At 42.6% G+C, this 13,712-nt stretch overlaps 1 protein-coding gene across 17 annotated transcripts in view; it reads left to right on the top strand.

The window, feature by feature from the left end:
- Positions 1-370: 370 nt before the first annotated feature.
- The window catches only part of LOC105838949 (tropomyosin Per a 7.0102), a 39,863-nt gene continuing 26,521 nt past the window's right edge, over positions 371-13,712 (top strand). For 4 of the 17 annotated variants that reach the window (XM_036284523.1, XM_036284529.1, XM_036284522.1 and 1 more), the window contains exons 1-3: positions 372-490; positions 5,115-5,269; positions 5,472-5,597. In XM_036284523.1, coding sequence (XP_036140416.1) covers positions 5,156-5,269; positions 5,472-5,597 — 240 coding nt within the window. In that variant the 5' untranslated portion in view covers positions 372-490; positions 5,115-5,155. Of the gene's footprint in view, positions 506-5,114; positions 5,270-5,471; positions 5,598-6,366; positions 7,543-13,712 lie in introns of those variants that run through there. The other 13 variants (XM_036284527.1, XM_036284526.1, XM_036284528.1 and 10 more) reach the window with 10 other exon arrangements.

The following is a 13,712-nucleotide window of genomic DNA, read 5'->3' as shown; positions in this document are numbered from 1 at the left end:
TTCTTGTTTACACATGAGATAATGATTGCTGAATTGATGCTAATTTTCATTCCGTGTCCAAGCATCATTTCATGCGGATCGCGATGTGACTTTGACTTTGCCCCCGAGTTTTCGCGGACAACCGGTGGCCGATCGGAATCGTCGCGACGTCCAGTTCCGAGCTTCATCTCCCGCTTCGTGCTGCTTTCCGAGGGGATCCTCCCCGTCGTCGCCGAAATAGAGCGCACACGCACGCACTTACGCGTGTCCGCGATCTAAAGATAAATCCGCGGGCGGCGGCCGGTGTACATTTTCACAGATCCAGACGGAAGGGGAGGGGGGGTGGTACACACACGCGACGGTGGGGCGGCCTACGTCGTCGTCCTCGGCGATCTCGAGGAGCATCGCGAGAGAAGGTGGGAGCCACGGCGAAGCGAGCCCCGAGCGCCTCCTCGTCGCCCAGTCGTGACTTAGCCCGCAGATCGGACGCATCCCGGACGGATACGAGAACGTGAGTACCTTGCGCGTGAGTACCATGTGGTGGTACCCCCGTGCGTACCAAGGTCGGGGAGAGAGGGCCGCTCTCCTGGAGCGCGGCACCGGGTCGCCCTGCGCGAAGGATACAAGTGTGGTGCCTGCGTGTAAATATTAGTGGCGAGTGATACTTTCGCAAGAAACCGCGGCAAATAGGCCGGTTCTTGTGTTAATGTCACTCACTTGTCGGTTTGTACACATACACACGCATTATCTCGCGCCCGTCCTCGCTTCAGCGAATTCCGGCGAGCTTGAGTAAATAGTCCGCTCGCCGAAGGACGAGGATTCTCGAGACGAGTTCTCACGACGGGGAGATACGGCACTCGATACTTTGTACGTACAGGGAAAAATACTGTTCTCTTCGCGGAGAGAATTCCCCGACGAGATTGAGCATCTGCGAAAGGCGGACGAAAATCCTCAGCTTGGCCGGGTTTCGATTTTTAGTGCGCGAAGGAAGAAACGATTTCGATTCGGCGTGGCATGTGACCGTTGTTCGTTCTTACATCTTTTTCGATGACCATATTTGCACGTTTATTTTTCGAAAAAGAGTTGTCTATTGTCGTACTTTCCATAAATTTATATGCTATTTAACGTTAAATTGATGCCAATGTACAGATCAATTTTAAAACGGTCCATAGTACGAACGTAAGTCTCTAAAATTATTCCAGACAAGAATAGTACTCACGTAGCAAGCGAATCTATTAGCGGTAATCTCTGAAGCGTTTTAAGAATGTGAGTAAATAAAAGTAAAAACACAAATTCTAAGACCGAAGATTTATAATAACAAGGAAAAAGAGTATTTCTTTACAAAGATAAGAAAAATATCAAAACTGTACGTAGATTTTTTTTAGCAAGAATATTTGCGACATTGAACGCTTGTTTTACGACGTCTTTATTTAATTGAGGAACTGATATCGCCCAGCTTTATGATCTATAGTATCTATACGATATAGATATCGCATGGACAGAACATAAAACGATTACGTCCGGGAAGATGACTTAATCATCATTGAACAATGAGTGACGCGTGTCTATGGGCAAAAAGTGAAGTAACTCAATTGTTACGTCAAGTAGGATTACCTTCGTTCTTATTTTGGAACTGAACGAGATTCTTGAGCAACTTCACAGCTATGTAAAATGCAAAGAATCTTGACGGAACTCTTAAAAAGTAATTCTCTCTATTCGTAGTCTAGCAATTTTATCTTTCATTTTATTCAACTAATTTTCTTAATATGTTGAAGACAAAATAAAGTTACTAGAAAAAGAACGAATGCCAAATCTTTGAAAAGTGCCTTCAATTTCTTATGATTTACGTTATAATTAATATAGTTATCGTTATAATCTAATTACTTTCGATAATCGCCGAAAATAAAAGAGGCTTCGCAAAAATGCACACCACACGATAACGGGTTATCACAAACCGTGCGGTCGCTGTCTTATGGAATGCAGTGACTCACAGAAGGATTTTTCTTTTCATTCGCGAGTAACCACTGTGACAACATTGCACAGACTTCCGATCTTTTCGTAGTTACGGGGACAAATTTCTTCGGCGCGTTCCATCAAGAGTGCCGAGCTAAGCGCGTTTTACTCGAGAAAAATGAGCTAACGTTACCAGCGATTTACGATGCGTGCTAACTCGCAGAAAAGAAAACAACGTCATGCAACTCGCCGAGATTACATATATCCATATAGAAATCTTGTGTAGTATTCATTAATGGGAAAAAATGTATAAAAAGTAATTTCTCCGCGATATATGCAATTTAATGAAGAAACTATTATGAAGCATGGAATAAGTTAAAATTTCTAGTCAATCTCTAAAAAACTACGCAACAAATTTTTTTAGAAAGAAGCAGCATAACGGAGCCCCTTTGATTTATTTTTTTACAAGAGATTACTTGCGAATGCTATGGGAAATATAATTCTCCCAAAATACGGTTATGACCCACTTTATGGTCCATGACTAGGTAATCAAATCACTTGGATTGTTCGTTGATTAGTATAACTTGAAATAGATAAAATAGCTAATTGCAATTTCTAGTTAATACAGGATTAATTTAAAAAAAAATATAGGTAAAATTAGGGCAATTACAATCCAAATGATTTGAATGTTCCAAAATGGGTGTTATAACTATATTTTGGAGAAACTCTTTTTCCTAGAGTGATTAATATCTAACGACGTGAAATTTTTACAATCGCGGAAGCAGTCTCACGTATTCTCACGTACGAGAGAAAGAGAGAGAGAGAGAAGGACAGTCGAAAGTTCGCAATCGGTTTGCCTCCCGTAGCGCGTAACAAGACACCGCCGAGTTAAGTCACTCGGTCGGTGCGTTTGGGAGCCAGCGCGATGCCCGCTATGCGTAACCCGAAATGGTTCGGCCAGCGGCGACGGCAAGCGGCAACGATTCTTGCCGCTCCCCCCCCCCCCCTCTCTCTCTCTCTCTCTTTCTCTCTCTCCCGTTAACGCATAAAAATAACTCGTCGGACGTCGTGCGTTTTTGGATCGCGCGCGAGGATCGCGTTCCGACAAATCATCGATAGCCCACTTCTCGAGGGATTCCACTTTACGGGGGAATTTTGGTCGGCGGTCTCAAGATCTCTGCACCTAGACGTCCTTCTGTATCTAACGGAAAAGAAAACAAGGAAGAGAAAAATGAGAGAGGAACCAACGGAACTGAGAAATATCGTTTCGCTGGAATTGTATGTATTAAATGTTTGTAGAACCTACGATCACCGGTGCGCACCGGTCGCGTGTAACTTCGCAGAATCTTTCGGCTAGTATTCTTGCGAACACCGCGCAAACATCCATTTCCCTCCCGTTCTCCGCTTACCAGGCATCTCTGATTACCGGCGAGCTCGGAATCCCGCGTGCGTATTCGCTCGGCGGAAGAAGCTGCTAGATGCGACTCCACGTCGTTTGCAATTGCAGTGGCGCAGGCAAAGGACTTCTTCAGTACCTTTAAACGGATACGTTTAGTATATGCAACTGGCGAATTATTTTTGTTTCACTTTAAATCCACTTTGGTCAACTAGCAATTTGTATTTTTGCTGCCAGATGTATAATGACAGAAATTACTGAAGAAAAATATACTTGATGTCGCGTATCCTTCGACGAGCGGAAGAAAAGAGTGAAAAACAGGTTACAAGTCGGCTATACTATATATAAAATATGATTCTAATAATAATAATAATGTAGTAATAGCCTCGGGGGAAAAAGTTAAATAAAATCAAATGATCGCAGTGCCGTTCCCCGGTGTCGTCAACATTCAGTTAACAAACTCTCCTCGCGAAACGAAGTACTTGGGTCCTCAGCTTATGTCGCGGCATCGCGATAACGCCAAGTCACTTACATCCTCGCGTCTCCGCGACGGGGGGACGTGTCGCGATGGTATCGTCATTGAATTTCAAACCAACGCTTATCGGGATACCACCTGGAAACGGAGCCACTTTAAAGTTACTCGCTGCCTCGGACGATCTCGTCGAGGGAGGTAAACCGGCGCGCGCCGCACCGGTTTTCATCTTCTCTCTCTCTCTCTCTCTCTCTCTCTCTCTCTCTCTCTTTCTCTCTCGATCGCGTCATTCGGAGAATTCGATTCCGTACAAAGGACGGTCGCGACGGATTTTTGTTCTCCCCTCTCCCCCCGCGTGGTGCACGGAGCTCGCATACCTGAACGGCGGGCGTGACGTCACGACGACGAAAAGAGGCAGCGGAGCGCGAGCGCGGTTTGATATCGGCTTCTTCCGCGGCCCGGGCCTTTGCTCAGCGAGAAGCCGCCTCTATAAATAGGATATCCGGTCGCTCGCTAATTATACATCTATGCACACGCCTGTGCGCCTCGCGCCGAATGGCGAATCCGCGCGCGCAAAAGCAAAGCTCGGAATTTTCTCGCGCGCCAAGCGCGAGAGGAGGATCTCACTTCCGCGATCGACGAGTCTTCTTCCTCTCCTGCCCCCCCCCCTCTTCCCTTTTATATCCTTGAAACACCGTCGTAAGTTGCCGCGGAAGGATAACGGACCACGAGCGATCGCACGAACGATCGTGGCGTGCACCATTCCACCCTATATTGTTGCGAGGAGAGTCCGCAGAGTGCAGGCCGCATTCCGTCGAACAAAGAAAATTGCTGCACGCGACGAGAAGAAAAACCAGAGCATAATTAATCGTTCATCGAAGCGGTTTAGAATGATTCGCTTAGCGAAGGTGTGAAGAGAAGCGAGAGGAGGAAAAAATCTTGACGTTAATTAGAGGGCTTTGTATAAATTACCGTGGTAAATTGACGAGAAATTTTCAATTTGACAATCGCTGTCGCGAAAGTAAAATTCAGTAGACTTGGTAAATTAATATATTTTTTATCTTTTGATGGACCACGTAATTGCGAAAATTCTCGAGTCGGTATATCATTACAATGGCACTTTAAGTTTTACACACAAATTTATGTAATTAATTATGACGAATATTTTAATTTATTTAAACAGATCGGAAAAACACTATATTAATTCTGTTTCTATTATGAAAGAGAAGATTAATGCGTGCTCCTTTCCTAATTAATATCACAATATTTCGAACATTCCATCACTCGTAATCACATTCTCGTTTGATGCCACAGAATTTCTTCTATTGAACGAGTGAGGAGACACAAACACCACCATGGACGCGATCAAGAAGAAGATGCAGGGAATGAAGCTGGAGAAGGACAACGCGATGGATCGCGCGTTGCTCTGCGAACAGCAAGCTCGTGACGCGAATGCACGAGCTGAAAAGGTATAAGAAACAATTATTCGTCATGATAACTTTGAAATCAGTCACAGTTGTTCGTATAAAAATGTCTTAAAAATTAAGAATGCAAAATTGAATAAAACAAGTTGATTTAATATATGACAACTTATTTATATTTACAAATTAAGTTATAATAATACATTTATTAAATGATAGAGGAGAAATGATGAGATATTTTGACATGTAGGCTGAGGAAGAGGCTCGTGCTCTGCAAAAGAAGATTCAGACCATCGAGAATGAGCTTGATCAAACTCAAGAAGCTCTTATGCAGGTCAACGCAAAATTGGAGGAGAAAGACAAGGCTCTGCAAAACGTAAGTCAGACCAATTTTTTTATTATTCGACGAAAAGGAATTCGGGATTATTGCCCGATTGGGCGAGAAATTAATTTTATTTAGCAATTATTTTGATTCGAATTAATTGATCGAAATCAAATATTTATATATTTTGCGTTGCAGCCGTCGATCCCGCCTATATTCTCTTACTTGCTAAGTGTTCGAAAACTTTCCAAAGAATGTACAGAATTTCAGTTGCTTCCTACAGGCTGCTCAATCATCATAACACAAAATTCGGAAACGGAAGGTATTCAAAGAATTTCGAGAATAAATTTGATTTTACATTTATTCGTATAACAAAATAAGAAATATGACGTAACTGGTGCAGTTAATGTTAAGAAAAAAAAGAGGAATATTCTGAAATTTTGAACAACAAACTTTACTCGGGTAATCAGATAACTTGAAATATTGCGATACGCATTAAGACGTTAGATTGCGAGAAAAATCCGATAAATCGGAGAATCGAATGATACAATAAATCCGAGGACCTCTCGATCAAAATCGCGAAAAGCCGCGGCGTCAACAACAACAACAACAACAACAATACGAATTATCGGCGATACGCGATGCAAGCGTGCGCCGAGCGATGGCGCCACTCGCCCGCGCAGGCGCAACCCGCGTCGGCGCGAACTCTTCGTCGGCGTTACTTCATCGGGTGTCTCCGGGATCCTTTCCTCCCCCACTCGCGGTGATGCTCGACCGCGTGGTGGGGACGTCGCTCTCGCTCGTCGTGCGCGCGAGCGAGACAGACGCAGCGTGCCCAGCGCACCGCGCAGAACCGCGCGCGCCGTACTCCGTTCCTTTGTGTATGCAGCGGCGTGTGTGCGTGCAACGGTGCAACGCTACGGCCGGTGTGGACAGTGCGCCGCGACACTGGCGCGGGGTAGAGAGAGGACTCGTGTCGCGCGATCAGTGACAGACAAGATGGCGGAGGTGCGCCTGGTGCAGTGGTGGTAGAGCGGTGCATATCGCACGGGCCCCGCGTCAACGTGTGCTGTGCGGGGTAACGCGTGTGTGCGCGCGCTCGCGCGCGCGCGCCCTCGCGGGGTGGTGGGGAAGGGGAGGATTGCGGTCCCGCTGGCGAGAGCACCCTCCTGACAACGACAGCTGGACGTGTGACATGGAGCAGCGGGTGTTCTCGGCGGTGACGACGAAGCGCCGCGGTCACCAGCATCATCCGCGGCACACCACGCGACGACGTCTCGACGCCTCCAGCAGAGGACCCGCGCAGTGTGGCCCTGCTGAGGGAACCGTCAGGAATGTCACGCTCGACGACGACGACGACGACGTCGTCCGACTCGTCGCCGCGACGGAGCCATCCGTGCCGCAAGTGACACTGCGGCCTGCCACGAGGCAAATCGTCGACGACGAGTTCGGGACGAAGGAGGAGAAGGAGAGGAAGGAGGAGGATGAGGGAGACCGCAGGAGCGACGACGACGTCCGACAGAGGCTCGCGCAGTGTAGCCCGGACGTTCCCGCGCTCGGCGAGAGCAAGGACGCCGAGCGCGGCGAGATCACGCAGGATCACGCGGGGGGGTTGGGCGGCAGGAGGAGGAGGAGGCGGAGGTCCCCCCGATCCAGTCCACGTGGGAAGAGCCCCCCCGCCGACAACGGTCGTCCTCCGCGGAGCAAGAGCAACTCGCCCGAGCCCGAGCACGCGGTCGCGAGGGCCCGCGGCGACGGCAACTCCGACGACGAGTCCGCCAACGTCGAGGAGGACCTGGAGCTGGCGGAGCTCGCCAAGCTACGCTGCCCCAGCGAGCGCACGGAGGTCCAGGCCGAGCGGGAGGCCCGCAGGCGGAAGAGATGCGCCGACTATCCCGGGCTCGCCTTCGGCTGCTCCATATTCTCCAGCGACACGATGATGAAGTTCAGTCTGATAAAGAACGAACTCCAGAATATCATGGGCAATCAGCTGAAGCGGGTCAGTATCGCGCACGCCGTACGCTGACGATGACGGCGCGCGCCGTCGCCGATAGGTACACGCGTCTGGAGGTCTCAAGGTCGCCGGGACCTTGATAACGCCGATCGAGAGGTCCTCGGGGGTGGGGGAGATGGGGGTCGACTGCTATATACGTTTATATCTACCAACTCCCGAAATTCTTTGAATGCTACTTCCGCTCTCCCTCGTAGTTTTCTTCGAAAATACGTTTTTAGGTATTTGATAAAATTATATTGCTGATGCACCGAGATCTCGATGATAGTAAACCGCGACGAAGCGTGGACGAGGGCAATATATAAAGCTCGTAATATTTTTAAGATTGCTGCCTTCAAAGAGTAAAATCGATGTCCGCGGCGGTGTAACCTGACGTTATCAAGCCCGGCTTCTTGGCGATAACGTCGGGACATTATTAGTGCGTTACGTTGCCGTTTAAATTGACGACACGCATGACACGCGATGATAAATGATAATTATTCCAACAGCGTTTTGTGATACAAGGATATAATATAGTTATTCGAAATAATTTAAAGTTTGATTCTGAAATTTCGTCGGTTGAATTAAAAAAGTATTAGTAAAACTATATACTTTTTTTTTTTACTTTAACGCTCATCCTTTCTTATCTTCGACGCATGCACTTTCTAGTTTCGCGATAATAAAAACCGCATGTAACACGGATTATGTAAGCGACGACAATACAATCGCACGCGACTCCAAATTTCCATGGGAGACACGTGCGATTGGATAATACCGCGAGTTCTCGTGTTACCAGAAAATTGACCACTAATGACAATCATTACTACGTTATGCACTTTTTTTTTAACGATCCATTGATGTCACCGATCAACGTTAAATGAAACGAGAAAAACGAACGGACTTCGTGCCCGTTGCATACTACCGTGCCTGGTATATTTATGTGTTTATTTGCAATTGTAATCACGCGAGAATTGTCGTGGACTTTTTCTCCCGCGAAGATATGAACTCGAGTCGACTTTAGAGATTACCAGCAAGAAAAAAAATTTATATAAATGCGCCCTCTGAATGACTGCGAACAAATTATCTAACGTAGATTTTCAAGAATGCATCACGTCAAACTGATGCCTGGTTACCTTTACGTGTATGAGTATCCGTTATTTTCACATAACTGTTTTCCTTTTCAAGACTCCGACAACCTAGAACCGATTCAACTTTGCCACGAAAGATTAAAAAGCTTAAGACACTGCTATATCTTTTGTTGAGTATTAATAAATACTATCGTGATTAACGATCGGAAATCATTAAATTGCTATTTCATCTGCAGTGACAATGATTGAAGAATCGAATAGCAAAGCGTAATATAAGTTAATTTCTGTAACAGATTGAATTAAACATCTTGTACGATAATGTAATAAGCTACATTTTTTCAGATAAAAAAAACAAGGTTACTATTTTCTAATCTTTTAATTGATCTTTGAATCGTTTCGACATCTAACAGGATAATTAGATTCTCAATAACTATATATCGTCAAATCTCTATTAAAATTTATCGAGAAATTCTAATTCTCTATAGATTATGGTTATTTATTGCAATTGGAATATTTCTCGAGTTTATCTCAAATAAATGCCAGAATATATCGGACGCTGTATGAAATTTTTTAATATTAGAGTAGCGCTCTAAAACAGCTCCGCACGCAACATCCCTGGAACAACAGCCGAGAAAGTTACCGGTAACGACGTGTGTTAGTGCGAGATCCTCTTGGCGACAAATGGCATTTATTAGGGTTACTGAACGAGGACAATAGGTTACGCGCACACGATTCTCTTGCCCAATACACCGATAGAAAGTCGTTGCTACACACAGTGCATCGTTATCTACTCTATTTATTAAAGATATAAAATCTCTTATATTTCTCAATATGTTTGTCAATTTATTTTTCAAGTCGAGATCAATACTCATGTATTAATGTCTACAATATTTGTTAACATCTTTTTCGTAAATTGTCAGTGATTCAGTGTTTTATTATTCACTGATTTGTAATGCTATACTTATAATTGGATTATTCCAAGGATTATTCACTGTCTTTCAGTGATTAATAGGAAGATCCTCTTACTGATTGGAATCAATATATTATCATTAAAAGACCATATATCACTGGTTGATATAGTTATGAATATCGAGATTAGGCTATGTATGTATACTTATTGTTATTCAATTTCAATTTAAATTTTTGCCTTTTGTTAAATAATGCTTCATGTATTACGTGTTTCGATTCATTAGCACGTTTTCTCTGGGTTGCGCTTTGCAGTAGAAACTGGAACAGTTATATCGCATTGAACTTTATACTATATTTATTATTCGATTGTAAATGCTTTTATTTAATTTCTTTATTAACGCATTACGAATATTAATTCGAAGTATTCAATTGCTTTCTTTAATGACTTTATTTTTGAAGTTAAAGCTGGTATCCTAACGATCCATATCTCGTCAAACTACGAGAATTTACGATTAAATAAATATATCTCGCGCATATAATTAATTAATCGCACGAGGCGTATCTCCTTTCGAAAATATATTTTCCAAATTGTGTTTGTGATGTCACCGCAGTTTGTGCCAGGATTCGTCGGACTTTATTAAACGCTCTCTAATTATAGAAGCTTTAAAAATAAACGGATCATCCATTCTTGATTGTAGAGAAATGACTTTGTCTAAAAATAACTTTGTTAATTTAATAATAACTAAAATGGAAAATAAACCGAAGCAAAAAGAAAGGGTATCTCTCTTGCTTGCGACAGCCTCTGCATTACATCGAAGCCAACCGCATATAATAGGATATGTCGCATTACGGTACATCGAATCGTTACGGTATCCAAATATATTTTATGATTCTTCGATGACATCCGGGCACTTTCCCCATTTGTAATGCACGAAAACCAGTTTCGAGGATAAGATTATATGCCGCGGAGGCAAGGTAAAACACCTTCTTTATTTACATCGTATGATATTTGCATAATTATTTATTCAGATCCACCCTTTGAATTGGAAATTTCATTACGGCGTTCGAGTTTCATTGGCGAACTTTCTTCGTCATCGCGAGAATTGAATTTGTCTGTGTCGTCAACTGTCTTTATCCTCCCCAGTAACGACCAATTGAACGACCATCTCTCGGCGATGATCAACGCTACTTTGCTCGTTGTCGTCGTCATCGGACAATGGAAAGCCCCCGATCTCCGGGTTGTTCCTCTCGGCGATGCCACTCCGTCATTCCTTTTTCTCGGGGCCCCGCCCTTTCACGCTTACGCGTCTGGCAAGTCTGCACAATCTTACCACCCCCACGATTCGACTCGTCAACATTTTAAAAATACATGACGGCCGTGATCCAGCGAGACTTTTATTCGGGAGCACCAGATTGCGTAAGCTCTCGTTCCCGGAGCCTCTGCACGAATAAATCCGCTGTGCGTTATGCGCATCTAACAGAGAACGCCCATCTTAAGGTCAAAATTAAAATTTGGACAGTTAAAAATTTGAAAGATCTTCACATTATTCCGAAAATTAATAAAAAATTATCCATATTCCCCTCTCCCTTTTTACATTAATCAAAATTGGGATATATGTAGGGATACAAAAGTTGTATATTAATTTTTTTCTTCGAAGCAATTATATTTTTTCTTTCTCAAAGAACTTCAGCGCTCATCGTTCGCGAGAAATACCATGCCTTAAAAACCATGGTTGCTCGATTTAAACGATGAGAAAGTATCGGCTATCAAAGGCGCATCGACATAAAAAATTTAAAATCCATTTGAATTCCTATCCTCGTTGCGACGCACCGTTGCGAAACGCCCACGCGCAACGCGGGGATTTGGAACGCGCGCTAATTCCGTTCACCTTCGACTTCTTTGTCGCGCGCGACGCCGCTTCTGAAGCTCTTCCTTGGTTCTTCTCTTTTTCTTATCGGGGACGATGTTACCACGCCACATTCCGCGATTTCTCACGTTCCGACGTGCTACCATCCACGATCGATGCTCGACGATTTAAGACGCGAATGAAGGCTCTTTCTTTGCTAGGTGAAAGCCAAGATGATGGTCGTAGTCATCGAGTGTTTTACGAGCAGCGTGAGTCTATTATTTTCAGCTGCATGTATCTTTTACTTTGCGAAAGATTAAGGAAGAAGAAATCGCGAGGAAAAGAATAGATATCTCTCTCTTTTTCTTTCTCTCTTTGCCTTACGCGCGCGCCCGATTTCTCAACGAGATTGAAACAATGCTAAGTCGAATGCACCATTTGGAAAGCAGATGCAAATGTTTCTGATTGGAATTTTGAATCAATGAAACTGTTGAAAATCAAATCGATGACGTGATTAAAAGCATAAATACTATATGCGATAATATAATTGTCTTCTTTATGTACTCTTAATTTTCTTCTAATTGAATTTCTTTATTCAATCTGAAGCATCAACGGAGTTTGTGATATTGATGCTAATGTATCGAACATTTAAACTAAATATGTTTTTTACATTGAAAAACAGGAAATCTGTTGGAAAAGCGCAGCTGGAACGGCTTTCTCAACAGAATTGGAACAATGCCAGGTTGAAACGCCATTTGGAGAACAGGTGTAAACATCTTAAAATTTTAGGTTAACGAAATTTATAATTGGAATTACATCGCAATTAGCACACGTCGAGAAAGGAACATTCCGTTTAATAAAATTAAATTACAATTCAGATTTATTCGAATTCGGATATGTATTCGAATTTCATAAAGCGACAATAAGACTCTTATGTAAATATTGAAATCCACTAATTATGTGAAGCATTATGAAATTAAAATCACGTTAACATTATTATATTCGAAATTATTCAAAGTAAAATTAAATGTTATTAATTCTCGCTATTATGTTACAATTTAAACAAATGTATATAGTTCTTAGAATGAAGATTTTCTTCTTTTAATGGAAATTACACGCAATTAAAGTCGGAATTGATTCTAATTATCCGGAGCATAGGCGAGGATTATTTCATCAAAAATATAAATCGCGATAAAGGAGATTCATTGTGCTCGCGTGCGCCTTTAATTAAATAGTAACGGTACAATCGTTGAGTTGCGAACTATATACAAAGCGAGTTATGCAGAAATGGAACGGTAAAGGTTCTAATGTGATGCTTATGTGCCGTGGAAATTATTGCGAGTATAACAAATGCAGCGGAAAAAATTTATGATTGGCGTTCGAGCTTATTACATATATGTTTAGCTCTTTCTACTCCAGTGTGTTATACATGTGGATATCAGAACCATACTTATCGCGTATTTAATACTGTTTCTGCAATGACGAAAGATTTGCGTCATATTCAGCCTAACCGAAACGTAAAAGATATTATATTGACTGAGCTGTAGTGCCGAGTGCATTCATATTAACTAGAATCGATACACATCGAGCGGATGTGTTCTTAGCCATCTGAACGATAGGTTCTTTGAGATGCAAAATCAATCTTCACGATATATTTTATAATAAAGTAGTTAATTACGTACTAATTTAATTTTCGCTGATTTATACTTTGATTATCTTCTAGAAAATTAACACGTAACGGTTAATTATTTTATAATCATTATACATGTTTTTATATTAATAATTAAAAATAATTATTGACAATAATAATAATTAATTCAAAAAAATATTTCTCGATAAAAATGTAAAGAAAAATTTCAATTATCGATAAAGCAATCGCGCATGTAAGTTCCATTTTTCTTTTTGAATGGCTAAATAGCTCAATGCATAATTATCATCCAATTGTATTCCGTTTCTCAAGGCACGCAAGTTACGCACAGTTGCACAGCGTGCGAAATTAACCTTGGAAATTATCTGACTGCAATTATTATTACATTTCTCTTATCTACCATTTCTGTTTTCGTTATCTTGTTAAAGTATAATAAAAAATGCATACGGTATCATATGAGACATCCGAACCTACATATATAGATATACGAACACGTACATTAGATTATATCTATAGTGCCGATTAATGGCAGTGTATTGCTCTCGAGTGGAGTAACGCATGTAATTTAGACGTCATCATCCGAGAGCTCTGCCACGTGCTGAATATATTAAACGCATCTGCCGCGAGGTCACTGCGCAACCTATAAACCAGAATTGCGTTACACAGCGGGACAGCTTTATCGCGATG

Source organism: Monomorium pharaonis, chromosome 3 (assembly GCF_013373865.1).
Source record: "Monomorium pharaonis isolate MP-MQ-018 chromosome 3, ASM1337386v2, whole genome shotgun sequence".
Lineage (NCBI taxonomy): Eukaryota > Metazoa > Arthropoda > Insecta > Hymenoptera > Formicidae > Monomorium > Monomorium pharaonis.
Note: the sequence above shows the minus strand (reverse complement) of the source record. Positions and strands in the feature narration are given on the sequence as shown.